At 48.0% G+C, this 19,307-nt stretch overlaps 1 protein-coding gene across 1 annotated transcript in view; it reads right to left on the bottom strand.

Annotated features, from left to right (window-relative positions):
• Window positions 1-2,256: 2,256 nt before the first annotated feature.
• Window positions 2,257-19,307, bottom strand: part of Chst15 (carbohydrate sulfotransferase 15) — a 32,552-nt gene continuing 15,501 nt past the window's right edge. Inside the window, exons 5-7 of the mRNA XM_051193184.1 lie at window positions 12,725-12,881; window positions 6,626-6,773; window positions 2,257-4,047 (exon numbers count right to left, since the gene is read on the bottom strand). Of these exons, the coding sequence (XP_051049141.1) occupies window positions 3,857-4,047; window positions 6,626-6,773; window positions 12,725-12,881 (496 nt within the window). The 3' untranslated portion in view covers window positions 2,257-3,856. The remainder of the gene's footprint in view (window positions 4,048-6,625; window positions 6,774-12,724; window positions 12,882-19,307) is intronic.

Raw genomic sequence — 19,307 nt, forward strand, 5'->3', positions numbered from 1 at the left:
AGCCTGAGGCCATCGCAGGGATAGATACTAATGAGGCTGTTGGGGACTCTCCCAGATGTCTGGGTTAAGGAGGTCACTGCTCAGAGCTCCCTCTGGAATGGAGAAGCTTTCCAGTTGAGGTGATTTGTCAAAGCAATATCTAAAAAGCCTCACTCAACCCTGTAATGCCTGCCCAAACCCATTCCTTCTCTGGTGCCTGTAGTGGAGCTAGCCCCAAAATTCAGGAAAAACTAAGCTCCTTGAAGCTAATTTTTCCTGCAAGTCTCCACTAGATTAGCCTAACTCACAGGGCACAAGGATGTTCTCTGTACATGATTGTTGCCCCAACAAACACTATCCTGCACAACACCACCCAGGCTTGAGGCTGTCGTTGGGTTTGCTAGCAATAAGAGTTAGGAGAACTCCCTCAAGAGGGAACACTAGTCTTCAGAAGTATGCCCTGGCCTTGGCCTGCTTCCTGAACCCCATCATCCTCTACCTTCTCCAGGCAAAAGCATTTTCAGAACGTAAAGTCAGCTCCAGGCTGTGCTGAGTCTAACCCCACACCCAACATACCACAGTAAGGAGCCATGCTGAGAAGACAGATCCCAGAACTGTGGGACTGGCCCAAGGGCCATTCTGTGCCCAGGATGACCCAAGCTTCTAAGTGTGGAATAAGCCCTCTCTGTGGACCAAATGGTTTCCATCCCCAAATCTAAGTATTGACATCCCACACGGGTGGAGCCTCTGCTGATGACTGCATTTGAAGAGGATCCCTGTAAAGAGGTGATGAAGTCAAATGTTTATAACAAGAAGAAAAAGGTACTGGGGAACCTGCACAGAGGGACACCCATGTGAAGAGCGGGTGAGAGAGCCGTCACTAGTGAGCCGTGGAAAGAGGCTCCAGAGAAACCAATGCACTGGCTCCTTGAGCTCAGTCTTGCACCTGATCAGTGACTGAGTGAGCACATGCTGTGTGGTGGCTGGATGTGAAATGTCCCCATCGGCTCCTTGTTTTAACGTGGTCTTCAGCTCTTGATGTTGTTTAGGAAAGCTGTGGAATCTCTGAGCAGTGCAGCTTCACTGGAGAAAGTGGTTCAGTGTGTAAAGAGCTCTGTCTGAGCTACTCTGCTATGGAGGCCAACTCTGAGGGGGACACCCTCTCCTTCTTCAAGCTCACCCATTCTCAAATACCAGCAGGACCCTGCCTACCCAGGGATAAGATATACCCAGAGGCACCTCAAACTCACATCCCTGGGACCAGTGGTCACTCAGTCTTAGATTCCTACATCTGAACGCCACACGAGGGCCACTAGGAGCTGTGCAGAACCTCCCACCCTGTCTCTCAACCACAGCAGGCCTCCACGGGGATTCCCAAGGGAAAGCTGTGGCCTTGTGTCTGCTGTTAGGTTTTCTTCTTCAATGAGGAGCACAGCCCATCTCTTTGTGGTAAGAACATGTACTTGGTGAGAATCCCGGGAAGGCAGGGGAGGTACTGACTGTCCCACCTTGCTCACACACACAGGACAACATGGAAAGAACTGGCCAGAAACTTGTGATGGAGGGCCCACTCTCCACAGTCACCAGACATGTGGGTCCGTCTTTAATTATGTTAAATATGAATAAAGTACAGAATAAATGTGACTCGCATATCATACCTTACATGACAAAGGGAGGGAAGGTTTCATACAACCTGGCACACAGCTTTGGGAATACATAGTGTCTTCGGTACCAGGTCTGTGTTTTGCTTTGGTTTGGGGTGACAGGCTAGAGAGCCACCACCCAAAACACAACCTGTGCTCTCAATAAGCGGAGGCCTCAACCGAGCAAAAGCAAAGGCAATGCTGGTGACCCCTGGGGAGAGACCATTAGAGAGAAAATGAGTCTGAATAACCCCAGATGGAAGAAAGAGAGGGCTGCATATTTTAAAAGATCAGCAATGAACCAAATAATATTGGAAATAATACCTTTGGCAATACTTCTGTAAGAAGCAGAATCACGCTACATGTTATTCACATGCATAGGAATGCGCAAGAAAAATCTCTTAGAGTCGTGGTTGGTGTGCAGTTGGTAAGACATGTCCTGGAGATGACAGGCGAACTGGTGGAGAAATTAATCCACAAAGGCATCGTGCCTCTAATGGAGGGAGAAGCCTCATCAGCAAGATAGCTGAGGGGAACCCACTCAGTGTAAGCATCCACACACATGCACGCTCATGTACGTACACACACACACACACACACACACACACACACACACATAAACCCAAATAAATAATTTCTCTCTCTGTCTCTCTTCCTCTCTCTCCGCATCCTTGTACTCAGGCAAGATTTCCCCACTGGCTGTGAGAATAGGGGAATTGTCCTGGAATGGAGACTTCTAGACACACAGCCCCTTCAGTAGCAGAACTGGCCCAGGCCATGCTGATAGCTCTCTGAACCTTCCCATGGGTTGAGAGTTCCGTCTCCAACAAGAGTGGGTAGCAGAAGGGCTCGCCACAAACGCCCAGCTTTTCTCACACGGTCAAGGGACAGTTGAGTATGTAGTGTGTACACTTTCTGATGTTGGTAGACAGGATCCTGACCTGAGGACACAGCTTCACAGGGAGCATCCCTTGGCAATGCTCCAGTGAAAAGCTTTGTGACACTCCCGCCTGACCCTATGTGTCAATGGGCTTAAGCTGTTCTCTCTGGTTATGACGAGACCTTTAGCTTATTCGTTGCAAGCCAAGTTCCTAAAAGGCCTGGAAAGGCCCAGAAAGACAAAGCTATCTCCTTGTCACCACACACTGCATATAGCCCAAGCTTAGTCTGTGAGATGTGTTTCTGAGGACACACGTGTCTTGAGATCCTTAGTGAGGACCGATCTTTGGCCATACATGACAAAGAACATAGATAAAAGATTCTTCTAACAGGAAGATGGAGGGAGGAAGCCTGCAACCAACCAGAACCAAAAACTGAAGCATCTTGAGCTCTCTGGTGACCTTCCACACATGGTGAGGGCTTCACTTCCTTTCCCGCCAACTGTTCGATGCCTTGAGGTTTCTCTATTCTGGCGTTAACAGCAAAACATCCCTTTCAAAATATAAACTGAATTCTTTGAGAAAACATCCAAAGGAGCAGAAAAGAGAAGCAGGGCCAGTCAAAGTCAAGACGCAGTTTGTTTTAAGAGTGCTCTTTCTCTATCCTGGGCATAAATAAAGTCTACAGGGGCAGAACAGGAGATCAGAGAAATGAGTGTGCTGCCAAAAGCCGACATTTTGTTTTCCTTTGGGCACAGCAAAGGGAACAGAGCTTATTTCTGATGTCACTGAAGGGCTAACTTGAGAGCATGAACAAAAATGAAAAGGGCCTCCGTTCTCCAAGCAGCTTCGTTCTCTGCTAGTTGGGGTTAGCCATTTACACAAGGTGCACTGGGAAATAACACAGGAAGGGGTGGTTCCAGCAAGCCCCAAACCACGGCCTCTAGTGAACTTGGACTTAATCGGATCCCAGAGCTGTCCAACCTACACCCAGACAAGCTCTCCTGGAGGTAGGAGTTAAGGCTGGTCTGTGGCTTTCCAAAGCCTCCTCTTCCTACCCACTGGGTGCCAGCCTGTCTTCCTAAGCTCCAAGGCACTCTGGGAACAGACAGAAGCCTAACCCCAGTGTACTTTCCAAGGCTTCAGGTGGAAGAGCCCAGTGATTAAGAGCAGAGCTGCTGAGGATGGCAAGAAAAATGTCAACATAGTTTCAATGAACTATTGCCTTGAGAGGAGAGGACGGGGCACCAGTGGTTTTCTCCACACCGCAGGTGACAGTTCTCCACCAGGAGACTTTTAAAGTCATGACAATGACAGAGTCGGTCAGGCCCAGCTCCAGCAGAAGGGACTCAGCGCTCACGTTGTCTTCCAGGCAAATGCTTCATCATCCAGTACCTGTGCTAGCCTAGTGTTGAAAGGCCCGTAAAAGTCCTGCAGGATCTTCTGGGTGACTGGCCACATGGGTCCCAGGCTACGGTCCTCAGGACGCCGTGTGTTTGACGCAGGGCTCTTGGTCATCAAAGCTTCCTGCTTCTCACTTAGAGGCCCTATAATGAGAAGGGAAACAGTCCTGTAAGGCTGGAGGTAAAAAGGACTTCACAAGAGCTCCAGCTGAACTTCATGCTCAGACAAGACTTTCCTGAGAAGATATATCGTTGGACTGGAGAGATGGCTCAGTGGCTTAGAGCACTTGTTCTTACAGGAGACCTGGTTTCAATTCCCAGCACCTACTATTCTGTAACTCCAGTTCCAGAGGATCTGACACCCTCTTCTGACCTCCAAGGGTACCAGGCACACATATGACACATGCACATACATGCAAGCAGAACAAACATAAACATAAAACAAATATTTTTTTAAATTAAAAAAAAAATCTGGATAGATCTATTTGGAGAAACCAAGGAAGGAAGAAACCACTAGACATTGTAAAGCAATCCTAAGTCCAGGTGCATGTCTGCCCTCAGGGGAGCCCTACTGGTACTGTGGGATGGTGTCCTTTCACCTTAGGCCCAGCTCAGAGTTCATCCCCAGCCATCCTGCATGGGCTGCCTTCCAGGGCCATCACTTGTCCTGCATAACTGTGTACAGAGACTTTGGTTGCCTGGAACTCTGCCACCATCATTCCCACTTTGGGTTCTTGAGTGACACAAAGGTCATAGGTCTCAGTGAACTCTATTTCCTCTTTCTCGTGCTGTAGAGGCATTGAGGGTGGGAGGAGTGGTCTCTGTACCTGTAGCAATTGCATCAGTGGGGAAATGCCCCAGGGCAGGCCAGCCAAGGTAACACAGGAGGCTTATACCTCCCCATCCCAAACTTCTGGGTCATCAGCTGCTCACTGGCTCAACCCATCACTAGACCACTAGCTACTCCTCATGCTTCCCCAAGGTTATAGGACCCAACCAAGACCATTACAATAGCCCAGTATCTCAGGGTCATGCAAGGAAATTTACCTTACAGTCCTGTCCCTCTTAGGAACAGAAGACAACCACATAATGTGAGAGATTTATAGGTGGTCAAATTAAAGAAAAATGGTTCTAAGTCCTAAATGGGAAAGAGAGTGTCTATATTCCAGCCCATACCAGTTCTCTAATAATAATAATAATAATAATAATAATAATAATAATAATAATAATAGTAAGGAAGGAAAAAAAAGGAAGGAAGGAAGAATGGAAGGAAGGAAAGAAGGAAGGGAATGAGAGAAAAAGAAAGAAAGAAAAAAAGAAAGAAAGGAAGGAAGGAAGGAAGAAAGAAAGAAAGAAAGAAAGAAAGAAAATTTACAAGATAAGAGTCCTAAAGCCCAGTGGTCACATACATATAGTTCAAGAAATAATCAGTTAACAGAATTCCCAGGTCATGCCATTGGACAGGAATATAGGAAATGTCCCATGGAAAAGTGCCATGGCCTGGCATTTACAGGCAACATTTCTGTTGTGCCTCTGCCAGCCAGTGCCATAGCCAGTTAGCAGACTGCCCTTGAGCTAGTATCCTCAGGCTGAAGGCAGACTAAAGACCAATTATGAGCCATCCTGACTCTAGGGATTCCCCACCAACACCTGAGATGATGTAATAGCCAGACTTCCAAACTCCATGACCCTGTAGAGCTGTCCTAGGCACTCTCTGTGTCTTTGAGCTGCTTCAGAATTCAATCTATATCCTCTTGCCTTTCATAAATGTCTCTATAATCCCATAGCAGCTGAGGTCAGCCATCATTACTAGGCCCACTGTGACAGTACCTACCTTTCCCATGGATACTGACAGTCATTTAATGAGTTAGACTGGACTTCCTTCTCCTTCTAGGTTGAAAGATCTCAAGAGTACCTCCTTTTCCAGAGCTTGCCCACCACCACCACATGCACAGTTCCCCATGCAGCAGATACTAGGTAAACATGAATTAAACAGGTATCTCTTCTGGAGTCCCTGGGCCTCACACAGCCCATCTCTTCCCATTTTACACTTAACTTAATGCATTCCTAAAGAGTACAAGCCATGGGTAAGGGGAGTTCCCTCAGAGGGGAAAGTACTTATAAGTTCTTGTTCTACAAACATGAGGACCTGAGTTTAAATCTTCAACACCCCTTTAAAGGCTGACTGTGGCAACATGTATCTATAACCCCAGCACTGGAAGAAAGGAAGAAACAGACCCTGAGACTCCCTGGTCAGCCATTCTAACCAAACAACAAGCTGAGTTCAGTGAATTCCCTTTCTCGGAAAAAAAAAAAAATGAGAAGAGTAAGAAAGACACTGGATGTTGACTTCTTACCTGTGAGTGTGCATGCACACACCCCAACACAAAACACCCCAACACACATATACCAACACCAACACACACACACACACACACACACACAGGTCTAGATACACACACATGCCCCAAAATACATAGGTGCAGACAGACAGATAGACAGACAGACAGACACACACACACACACACACACACACACTTAGATGCATACACATATTCCAACACACACATATAGGTGCAGATACACACACACCCCAACACACATAGGTAGAAATACAGACTCACTCACACACAACACACACACTGCAAATACACACACAAATGAGAAAGCCCATATCCCTGGGGTTTATGCTGAGCCCCACTGTCTAAAGCATGACACATACCCAGGTTTAGGAAGTGGAAGACCCTGTGCATGGTGTACTTGACATTGGACGCGTGGTCTTCCAGGCGTAGAATGAGGAACTGTTCCTTTTTAAAGACAGTTAACCAGTCCAGAAGGTACACAGCGTACAGCCCAACCTGGAGCCTCACCTAGGAAGGAAGGAGGAGGATATTACTGCAGAAAACACTTTCCCAGACCCAGGCGGTGCTTTTTCCAAAGCATGATGGACATCTCCCTGTAAACCAACACAGACTCATCCCAGCAAACAATCACCTTCTGAAGTCAAATTTTAACACAAGGCATTCTGTGCCACAAGTGCAAGGGATCCCTACACTTAGGGCTGCATTTAGTCTTCATGTCAGCCCATGGGTGGCTCCAACCTCTCCTCACAAGTGAGAGCAGAAGCCCAGCAAAGAAGTCAAGGGCATGACAGGTCTTTGTGGGTGTCTGTCTCCTTGCTGTCAATCACAACAGGCTGTGAAAAGTCAAAATCAGACACCTCGAAGACAACCCAAACACCATGACCATGAATGTGTGTGATGTCCTTGGAACGTAACCATAGGAGAATAAAACCAATGCACAGGCAAAGCCTTCTTCCTTCCCTCCTACTCATCTCCTGAGTCCTAACCCTGTTCCTTCTCTCAAGCAAAACTTCAAATGGGTAGCAAAGGACTGACCCACTCAAAGACAGATCCCTGGCTTTTGCTCTCTGGCCTGGAAGGTGACTGCTGAGGCTTCTGGACTGCATTGCCCAACAGGAGCAGTTTCATTTCCCTAGGATGTGAGCACCAGTCAAGCTAACACAGAGGGATTTCTGACAGAGCTCTGGTCTCTGAAATAACCAGAGGGTCAGTATGTAATGGAACCCTAGCAAGAACTCTGGACATTACAACCTTGTGGTAAGATTCCTCGCTGTGGTCAAGTGCTCATGCATCTATCATGGCTGGGAGGTGATGTCACCATCTGTGACTCTGGAGGGAGAAGTGGCCTGGAGGCTCTGCCATTCACTTTCCCTCACTGATGTGACCCTGAATCCTTTCCATGCCCTGGTCATTGTCACAGCCTTTGATTTGTCCTGTGAACTCTTCCTCAATACCAGACTTGAAGATGGTTGGTGACTTTCTCCCAGAACTCACAGCTGGCGTCCAAGTGGGAGTGACTCACAACACCCCCCTCCCTATTTATACCTTCTTTGTCCACTCCTACTAACACCCACTAGACACCCACAGGCTCCTGGCTGGTTCTCTCATCTCCACACTCTGTCCTTCCACCTGTCATGGGAATGTGCTTTGTAGAGCAGTGAGCTGTCCATGACTGGTCCTGAGGCTCTCCATCTGGAAAGCCCTGAGCTACCTCCAACTTCCAGTTCATTCTTCCTCCATGGCTCTTCCCAGCCCTATGCTCCTCCTTAGGGCCTTCGTTTTTTTAATTATCTATCTATCTATCATTTATTTATTTTTAGATTCTCCCTGACGAACTTGACTTTGAGGTTCCTGGGGTGGGGGCCATCAAGTCACCTGGAACCAAGCTCTGTGTCAGCATTCGCTTGAGCTCTTAGTGGAACTGCTGAACACAGCATTGACAACACCGTAAGGGAACATTTGGTGACAGAATGCATGCAAGTGCTAATCGTTTTCATCTCTCACTGTTCTTTCCCCCATTTCATCATTTTTCTAATGATGCAGGAAGACAGGGAGGAAGAAAACAATTAGAGCAAAGAGCTAAGTTATCTCCAAAATTCATTAGCTGTCGCTAAGCCTTGCTTTGGTACTACCTTACACGCTGGCTGATAAAGCCTTCAAGCTGGGCTAAGGAGATGAGCATGCTCCAGTCTCAGTAGCAAATACACACACGGCCTCCAACATGGGATGGGCACGAGAACACTGCTAGGTCAGGACTCCAGGGGCTTTCCCTGTCTCTTTCCCACCACCTTACAGCCAGCCTGGCCTCACAAGGTTCATCTCCTCCAGAGAAAGTGCTTTTGTAACATGACATCCATCCAGAAGGAAAGGAGGTGACTTGTCAGCAACAGGACACCTGCCCTCTGAAACCATCTTGGTGATACTCTACCATTGCCCTCAGGACAAAGCCCTACAGAGTCCTGACCATACAGAGCCTTCCTCACAAACAGGGCTGGCCCAGGGAGGGAGGACATGGGATTCCTACAAATGCATTGGCTCCCAAGGGGAGGGTTTCCACTCACTGGTTCTAGAACTCCCTCGGTCAGCCGGGGAGAGCTCTGGGCTCCTCAGGGACATTGTCTATACATGCAGTAATGCCAGTGCAATTTGGAGCCATGAAGACACCCCTAAAATAATGCCATACAAAGTCCTATTTAAGTCACCTCTGTCCAGCATAGGATGGGAACCAAAATAGAATGAGTATCAAAATAGAGCCAATGTAGAGACAACATCTAGGGCAAGAGCCCAATACCTTTAAAATTGGAAAACTCCAAAGCTGAAGGAAGCCTTTGAGCTTAGGGATGCCTGGTGACTCACTGACAAAGAACCAGAGACCAGGAGGGCAGGGGTATCTACCTGGACTCAGCATGTCCCTCACGGACATGATGCCTGTTCCATCACAGAGGAGCTCTGGTAAATAGTGAGCACCCGATCAGGCTCTGTGAAGCACATCAGGGGCTCAGGGACTACATTATGGGGGACCCAGGGAACACCTCAGGGAGGCACAGGAAGCAACACAGAGCATCCTAAAAAGTGCCTTGAGGAGTCTAAAGACCACTAGGGACCAACTCATGGGAATCCCAGAAAGCACCTGGGAGGGGTGTAGAAAGGACCTGAAAGGATCCAGTTTTGAGCCAAACCTAGTCACAGGTCCACCTCTGTCCCAGACAGGTGCCACTCCAACCCTCACAGTCCCCCCAATTTCAGTTGGGACTCCCCACCCAGCCTCCCTTCTCCCCACCCAGACATTCATTTCTTCATTCATTCAGTAAACGCTGTGAGTTCACACAGTGTGTCAGGTACCACACTAGGCAGCAGAGATGTGAGGCCACTTACCAGGCATGGCCCTGACTGCTCGGAGACACCTCTAAAGGTGTCTCCTTTAGGAGACAGACACCTGCCTTCACCAATTGTGGCACATGCTATTGGAGGTGGCGGTCAGATTAAAGAAAGATCTAAAAGATGGCAAGTTCTTGGACAGGCAGGGGAAGCATGTCGAGGGAGAGGGAGAAGAAACTCAGAGAAGGTTCCAGAGCCCAGCAGATCCTGAGTACACGCACATCCACAGCAGGCCAGTTAGGTAGATGGGTGTTCCACCTACACCTTCACCCCGTGGCCTAGATGAGTGTCCACACCTGCACCCTCCTGCAGTATCTGATACATGACATCTAGGAGGAGCAGAGGCCTTGCACTTCTGACCAATTCTCCAGGACCCCACTCTATGAGCCCTGCTCAAAGGCCACGGCTATCTGAGGACCTAAATGTAGAGTGTGGCCATGACACAGTGATAGAGGAAGAGGGACTGTGAGGACAGAAGGAGGCCCTCAGGCAGAGAGAGTATGCAGGGCTAGCTGTAGTGGACACATCTGCAATGCCAACGCCCGGGAGACTAGACCACATTCCTCATGCTATCGGTGGGCTGCACCAGCAGACCAGCAGCCTGAAGGGAAGTGTCTTCCTGTCTCAGAGTGAAAAACCATCTCCCATAGTAGTCTTAGCCATCTCTAACTGCCCACTCCCCTTCCTGCACAGAGTCCCTCCTGAACTTCAGCCACCCTGTCCACTGCCATGCCCCTGGAGTCTCTCCCTCAGACAAGAGGAGCTAGACTGTGGTGTTGTCATCCTTGGAATGTCACAAATGAAATTTAGAGGACATGCCCCCTGCCATCTCAGAACCACTTTTAAGATCAAGGAAAGGAAAACAGGTTTCAAAGGCTATCAGACAGACAGCCTGTTGTTAGGTGCAGGTGGGGTACACCTGCAGTGAGTCTCAGTGTCCCCCATCTGTGAAATGGGAGCAATTTCAGAGGTCAGTGAGGATGTAAAATTTAGGATAGTATCCAGTGAGCAATGAACTAAAGTTAGATACTTCCTGTCTCTCGCCAGTGCACTTGACAAGCATTTGGCAAGGATGTTTCTAACACACCCAGGGGTGAAGAGAATCACACAGCTACCTATGAACTTCCCAAACAGTCACAATGGGGTTCCCATGTTCAGTCGGCCTGTAGACAGGAAGAAGAGAGGCACACCCCCGCTTCTCTGTGAGAGGAAATGGCTGCGGATATCCTGTCTCTAGGAAGCCTATTTAGAGACAGCCAGGGTACATTTAGCCTGCTTGGTGCAGGCTTTGTCTTTCCTAGGACATATCTCAGGTAGAATGAAATGCCACCACATGTGGATCTGCTTCTATCAGATGCTGACCCCTTCACAGGGCAGGAGAAGCTCAGTTCACAGCCATTAAACCCAACTATGCCTGTGTCAGGATTCCTAAATCCCTGCCTCTCTCTCCCCATGACACCCAGCCAATTGAAGCTGGAATGAACCTACATCTGTCCCTCCCTCTCTGCAGTCCTCCTCAGGAGATCTCCCAAAGAGACAGCTGGGTGGTGACTGCTTCAGTAGGAATGTCCCTGCCCCTTTCCAGAGCCACGCAAGCCTCACCCCTCACTGTTCATCTGGCCCGTTCCTGCCTCCCTCTGCCCGTCTTCCCACCTACTTTGCAGGCTTGTGTTGAGAGTTGCACACCATCATCACAAACAGGAAATTCCAGAAGGCCTGGGATGAAAGCAAGCCTGAGGCAGGCTGCATCCAGGAATATATGAATTCTCCCAACAGATCGCCTGCCTTCTCCCATCCTCCAGAGCCTGCTGCATGACAACTACTAAACAGAGGACTTCTGGAGATACATTGGAGCCCTAAAGAAAGTGGTTTCAAAGTCTAGACCTGGGCCGCAGATCCTCCTGGGTAGCTGGCCACCAAGAAGGCAACAAGCAATAGAAGGGCCTGCATCGAAGAACAGCCCCAGGCTAGTGGGCAGCCAACACTGGTGGAGTCTATCACTTCCCAGCCATGTGGGAGGAGGACTTTCCCTCCTCAGTGGGCTCACAGTTGTATGCAGTACCATACGTTTGTGAATGCAGGCACTTGTGCAACGACTCTCAATCTTGAATTCCCATAACAGTCTGGAGGTTTTATGGTAAAGCAACTGAGTTTCCCAGAGACTAAGAGAGTTGTGCAAAGCCACTCAGCCAGGAAAAGCCAGAGTGACCCCACGCCACAGTCTACCTCCAAAGCTTGCCCATCTGAAAATGTGGCTAACTATGTTGAATTTTCCTTGCCGAACAATAATGCCTACAGGAAGACAGACACCCCAGAGTAAGAAAAGATGGTCTGAGAAGCCAGGCAGAGAGATCTGAGTCTTTGCCCTGAGCCTCAATGCCCTGGGGGTCTCATCTACAGTGGTCTGTGCATATCTGATGTGTGACACAGGCACCCATGGGGCAGGTAGCTATCTAATACAGAAGCCACTCTGTGGAAGCACTTAGACCAGAGAGCCTAGAGTGGACAAGCGACTTCAGCTAAGTTACTGGACTCAAAGCCAGCAAGTGTTGTGTTTTGTTTTGTTTGCAGAAGGCTGGAACTTTAGGTGTGCTACTTAAGAGGAGACGGAAAACAACAGAGGAATCAAGACAGCAGCATTCAGACTCACAAGTGGGTGATTCTTTTTGGAACAGCCCATGCTGCAGTGATGCTATGGGACAAGCTGAGGACAGGTGTCTTCCCGTCTGACATCTCTAATTACAGCGTGCACTTGGGGAGCCTCACTAAATGGCACACTGGCTCTCTAGTAGACAGAGGAGATGCAGGATGCTGTGTCTGGGTGACAGGTAAGGGAGGACACAGACAGCAGGCTGGGAAAGATCAGCTGCTTCCATGGCTCTCCCAGCCAGGAGTGTTTGCTTTCACATTAGCCAGATCCCAAAGACAGCTCAGTATCATTTGCACATTGAAACGCTCTGTCCTCATCTCTGCGCTAAAACCCTGCTCACAATGCTGTCGCCGCCCCCCCCCACTCCCCTCCCACACAGAATAGCATCAGAGTGGCCCCATTCTGTAGGGCTGGCTTGGTGAATACGCACGGGCATGGCATTGTTCAGGGTGTTGTTGTAGACACAGGCGCGCAGGGAATAATCCAGCATGCAGCTTTCAAACAGCTGTAGAGCCTCCGTCACCTTTTCATGGAAGTCGTCTGCAGACTTATTTGAACTTGCAAAGTAGAGATAGTCTGAGTACAGTCTGTGAATAAAATAAATGGATAATCTTACCGTCCGGAACGTGCAATCACACCGAGTGGGCGACAGGGAGAACCATCCTGCCATTACATTAGCTAGTTTGACTTATTAAAACACAACAATTTCTCTTCCCTTTATTTCAGGTGAGCCCCCTCCCTCTCTTCCCTTCTTGCTCCCACCCATAACACACCATCTACCCTTCCCACTCAGATATGTCTGGACCAGCCCCAAACACCAACCAATGGTGGCTTTTGTTATTAGTCTGTGGTTGTTTCGATTTGTTTGTTGTCTTTCTTTTGCTCATTTTATTTATTCCTGGGACATGGGAGGTCGTGCAAACGCCATAGCACAAGTGTGGAGATTAAGGACACCTCAGTGCAGCCCGTTCTCTCTTTGTACAGGTTCCAGGAATGAAACTCAAGTCCACCATGTTTGTCGCTAGGCCACCTCACCCACATTTGCTTTTTAAAGAAAGCACATTGATGCCACAGCACACATGTAGATGTCGGGGGACAGCATGCAGCTCCTTCCACCGTATGTGCCCAGGGATTGAACTCAGCCCTCAGCCTTCGCAGAAAGTTCTTTACCCACTGAGCCACTTGCTCCCCCCACCGTGATGTTCAAAATCCCTTCCAGTTTCCACAGACAGAAGTCATTTCCACAACTTCCATTCAAAAAGAAGCCCTGAGAATGTTCTGTGGTGTCTCGCTCCCTTCTCTTGAAGGGAACTAAACCAGGGTTCAGGCTATCCAGGCAAGATTACAATCCGCTGTGAAGTACCTGAATTTCCCTGTAGATACTCTGGACGTCTAAAGGTGTACTAAACATCAGGAATGGTGGCTCACGGCTGCATTCAAAACACTTAGAAGGTTGAGGCAGGTGGCTCTCTGGTTTTGAGGCCCACAGGGGATAGGTAGATAGAAAGTTATTAGGCCAATTTTGGCTACTGTGTAAAAACCCTGTCTCAAAACAGAATAAAAGCACCCACAAATATGCATGGAAACACCTGCAGACCGGTATGTCTGTGCAGACACCACACATGTGCATTTGCATGTAACCACAGTTTCCACAGGAGTTGCCAGTCTCCCTTAACTTCACTTGTGAGTGATCCATTTTTTCACTTTTAATGTTAGCAATGTCCAATTTTAGCAAGAATCTTGGTGTTAAAAGAGAGGCACCTGTCTTTAATCCCAGCACTTAGGGAGGCAGAGGCAGGCAGATCTCTTCAAGTCCAGCCTGGTCTACAGAGCAAGTTCTAGGACAGCAAGGACCACACAGAGAAAACCTGTCTCAAAATAAACCAAAGCAAAGGAAAAGAAAACAAGAAATAAGAAAGAAAAGAAAAGGAAGAAAGAAAGAGAAAACTTATGAAGGTGTGTGCTAAGGTGCAGGTCTGTAATCCCAGCACTCAGGAGGCTGAGGAAGAACAATCTTGAGTTCAGGAACAACCTGAACTACATATTGAGTTCAAAGTCAGCTTTGACTACAAATATAGATCCTTGGGAGAAGAAGGACAGAGCAGGGGAGGGGAGAGAAAGGTAAGGGACAGGATGGGAAGGACAGAAAATTCATGGGAAGCCCTTAGATCCTTCAACTTAAGAAATCCACTGAATCTGTTTTGTTTGCAGGCATGGCTAAACTGATCTGGCTGTAACCTACCCCCATTCCCAAATCGTTACCACCCTCTGACCTGAGAGGCATCCTCCTAGCCCAACAGATGTCTAGTCACCTGGACTGCTGAGGGAGGAATCCTGGTGCAGTGGTTTAGCCAGACCCCCTCAGGCTTGATGCTTCCCTTTAGTGATTTCCCACCGACAGCATCTGCATCTTGCATATAAAAATCCCACTTCTCGCTGTATTCTGAGCTGAGCTCAACCACTCTCCTCCACAGCAGAGCCCCATTACAGCAGTCTTACACTTCCAGCAACAGCGGGAAATGAAGTCTGTTTGAGTGTTTCAGCAGATGTTGGGATAATTTCTTCACTTTGAGAACTCCTGGGATGTGTTTCCTAACCATTATCCTCCCTTTCTGCCTGCAGACAAAGTACAAATTCGGCTTTGTTTTTCCAGATGTTTCTCTCTCTGCTCTTCCTGCAAACACCTGCCCATGCTCCCACAGCTCTGTAAGGCACCCTTCATGAGCATGCAGATAGATCCCAACTGCATCCCCTTCCAAGGGTGATGCTGGGCTGGTGCCAGGTGACTGGGGCTCTATGGCATACTGCCCTCTCCTCCTAGTTCCTACTCTCTAGTTCCCACACCCCCAGTCTGTTATCTCTCTTTTCAGTGAGTCCCCTCATCCTTATGTATCTAGGAGTGGAATATCTGCCCTGGTCATCATCCCTGTGCTTCTACGTCCACTGCATTACCAGCATCCTACAGAGGTCATGGCCCCCTTCCAGGCCTGCTGCTGGGAACTTTCACCACTTTTACCTCTGACACCACCATAACACTCCATGTGTCACTTCACAGAGATCTTATTAACCTCAACCCCCACCTGACACAATGTCCTTGAGGTCTCCCTGAGTATTCTTTCTCAGCCGAGGTCCACAGAGGATGTTGGAGATGTTTGGGGTTGCTCAGGGATTGCCTAAAATCAGCATGCCAGTTGGAATGTAGTATATTGTTTATTTCAGCTTGGCCAGCCAAACATTACAAAAGAACTTGCCTTGAGCCAGCAAGATGCCTCAGTAGGTAAAGGGGCCTGATGGATCTGAGTTCAGTCCCTGGGACCCATGGGTATGTATGTAAGAAGTCTGTGTGTGTGTGTGTGTGTGTGTACACAGATAAGAATCGAAGAAGCTAGGAAAGTTAAACATGTAGGCTTGTCTCTTCAAAGAAAGATGTTTACCTGTCTTCCACCCAGAACACAGGGAAAGGATATAGTTTACAACCTGGTGATTCTTTGCTATCTATAAGACTAGGTTTTACCTGAATCCCCCAGGACATTATATTTGTTTACTCCAGACCTTTTCCCATCAAATCTTGAACTTCGCTTCTCAGTTCATAAAATCCATCCTCATGAAAGATGTCATTAGGACTTTACAGCAGCCCAAGTAACTTCTATGTTAGTATAGGGTCAGGCCAATCCTGACTCCCACAGGCAATATGTTTATCTCAGTAGAATCTCTCTAGGGCCTTATCTTAAGCATTGTTTCTAAGTCAACACAACCCATCTGTATGGAAGAAGCCATGTGTGCTTTGTAAATGTATTCAATGTAAACAAACCTTAGGTTTTGTTGTATATCATCAGAAAACTTTTTTTTTTCCAAAATGGTGCTGTGCTTAAATATGGCTAAAGTATACTGCCTAGTGTCAAACTCCAGAAGTTTGGATTGGTGATGGCTAACTATAGAGATTGCAAAGATCCCCAGAGCACCCACATGGTAGAAGGAGAGAACCAACTCTTGAGAGTTATCATATAACCCCCACAGGCATGCTTTAGTGCACATGTACACACACACAACCACAATGTAAATTTAAGAAAACAACAATACTACTTTCAAAATGACTTGCCTCAAGACACTCCATGCTTTCATGAGGCATAAGCAGAATGATCCCTAGGGTTCATATACTGTGTTCATAGTTTGAATGTGGTTGGCCCCCATAATCTCATAGGGAGTGGCGCTATTAGGAGGCATGGCTTTGTTGGAGAAGGTATGGCCTTTTTGGAAGTATGTCACTGTGGGGGTGGGCTCTGAGGTCTCATGTATGCCCAAGCCATGCCCAGTGCTGCAATAGACTTCCTGTTACCTGCAAGATGTAGGGTTCTCAGCTACTTCTCCAGTACCATGTCTGCCTGCACATTGCCATGCTCCCAGCTATGATGGTAATGGACTGAACCTCTGGACTGTAAGTGAGCTGCCTCAATTAAATGTTCTTTGTAAGAGTTGCATGGTCATGGCATCTCTTCACAGCCATAGAAACCTCAACTAAGGCATATATCCAAGTTAATTCATCTGATGCCCCCAGTATTAGCTGTACTATTGTACCGTCCTTCCTCAGAATCAGAACATGCATCACAAAGCATTCAGTCACAGCTAATAATCAGGTTTTCATGGACCTCAGCACACAGGTCAGTCACATGCCGAGACTGAGGGACCCCACTTGAAAATCTGTATGATGGGGAACCCTTCCTGCTTCACATGTATTTTAGCATCCCTGACAATCAATAGTCTGGCTCAACCCAAGAAACTGTGACCGAGAAAATGACAGCTGCCTCTGACTCTTACCCACACCCAAACCTGACCTTTACCCAGGATGCCCACAGCTATCCACATAAACTCCCTCGGAAAAACATGTCATTAGCCCAAGGTTCCTTTGTGACATTTTCTCCCATGGTAATAACAATATTCTTAGAGGCATTTGATTCATAAATAATTATAAACTCAATTCTTGGTACCAAATAAAAATGCCTGCTGATTCCATGACATTCATTAGAGACAGGGAAGTAATCCATGAGGGAACACTGGGAAATGTTCAATGTTGCATCCAGGAACCTGCACCCCACCCAGAGGCAAGCTCATGTATACTGACTACCTTTCAACTTTTTAAATTAGTGGAAGTTCATGTTCATGGCAAGGTGAGAGACTTCCACCGAGGCAGAGACAAGACTCTGGTAACCACTTAATAGAACACTGAAGATCACTGAAAGCCACCAGAAGCTCCAAGCCAGGGCCGGGCAGAGGACAGATTCAGACCTGTGGAGGATACCAACCCTGTGTGACATCTTGGTTTCTGACTTCCAACCTCCACACTAGAACAGAAAATTGTTTGTTTGGTTAAAGCCATTGAGTGTGGATGGTTTATTGTAACAGCCCCAGAAAAAAACAAGGTAGTCCTTAATCCAAGGAAGATGGAGGGGTTATTTTATTCAATGTCACTCTTCACCAGAGACCTGAGCATTTCCCCAAATGTACAGAAAGAACTGGTTATGAGGCCATTATCTCCTGAAGGAAACATAAAGATGAGTCATGGCAAGGCAGAAGCTTAGGCCTCTGAGGAATGAGGACAAAAGCTAATGACACTGGATGACTAAAGTCACTCAGAAAACACTGAAAATGACAGCAAACGTATCAAGAATATGTATCTAGAAGACTTAAAAGAGCCAGAGTAGGCAGAGGTATGCAGCAACATAAAATGGAACACCACAGACCTAAACACTCACAGCTTAGGCTTTAACCTCAGTGGCGCTGTGATGACGTTGGAGAAAGAGAAACACGGTGTGAGCTGTATGAGTCATCACAGGCTATAGGGACATTGGTGCCACCTGAGGGTGCGTTGACAAAGATAGCAATGAAGTGTGGGGAGGGTACAGGAAAGTGGCAGACAGTCCTAGACCTAAAGGGACACCCACTTTTGGTGCTGGGTGCCAGATGGTGATGGGGAAGGAGTAGCATCTGCAGGGAAACAAAGATTCAATAGGAATGATTGCTCTTCTGGACCCCTAAAGGATAGACCAGTGGGTGGAAAGTTTGGCTTCATAAAAGGGAAATTTCTTCCAGTAAGGGCAGTGTCTCCAGCAGCCTAGACTGGAGGGGGTGGGGGTTCTACAGTAGCATGAGGGACAGGGCAGGGTCCAAAAGCCCCTGGCATCCTGTGTCAGGGCTGCCCAGCCCCCTCCTGTGATCTACCTTCTCAGTCCTAAACCACTCTGAACAGATGGGTGTTGCATTTGGCCAAGACTGTTTCCAACGGCAATTCCAAATATATGCCCAAGAACATTCCAGGCCTTCTGTGCTGCGGTTATTTTAGAAGCCTGCTGGTGTAGATCTGTAACTGTGGGCCTGCATGAAAGCCAGACATGCCTTATCAGTTCTGTGGAGGACAGAGGAGGGTCCTCGAACCCCAGGAGAGGTGCTAGAAGGGTGTGTTTGTGGGCAAAAGAGGGCTCCTCTTAAAATTACCACATATTCCCAGAGACAGACACATAATACGTAGGTGGATACCTCAGTGCCACAGCTGCTCAGTTAAGGGGCTCTGCTCTGAGTTAGGACAAACCGGAGGTCAGCAGACTGATAGCAGTTAAAATGGGATCTGGGGCTGGGATGTGTGCACTTGGTTGGCTTCCATGTATGAGACTCTCTGTTCTACCTCCTCCAATTTGTGTGTGGGTGTGGTGGGGGATAGCCATTGTTTGTCCCTGGGCTTTGCAAAGGCCAAGTCAGGTTAGCCTCTGAAATCCGCCGCCCTCCCATTTCCAGCCTGTGGCTGTTGATGAGGGACTTGCAGAGGCTCCATGCTAGGCACAGCAGGCATGCTCTTATTCTGTCCCCATAACCACCCCATGAGATCCACACCCCTATCACAGAGGAGATTGGAGTTAAGACAGGTTCAGAGGCTCGCTCTATGTCACATGGCCCAGAAAAAAATACAAGGTCTGCCTGGCCCCAAAGCCCATAGGCCCCTAAGCCCATAGACCCCCAAAGCC

This window comes from Phodopus roborovskii, unplaced genomic scaffold, assembly GCF_943737965.1.
Source record: "Phodopus roborovskii unplaced genomic scaffold, PHOROB, whole genome shotgun sequence".
Taxonomy (NCBI): domain Eukaryota; kingdom Metazoa; phylum Chordata; class Mammalia; order Rodentia; family Cricetidae; genus Phodopus; species Phodopus roborovskii.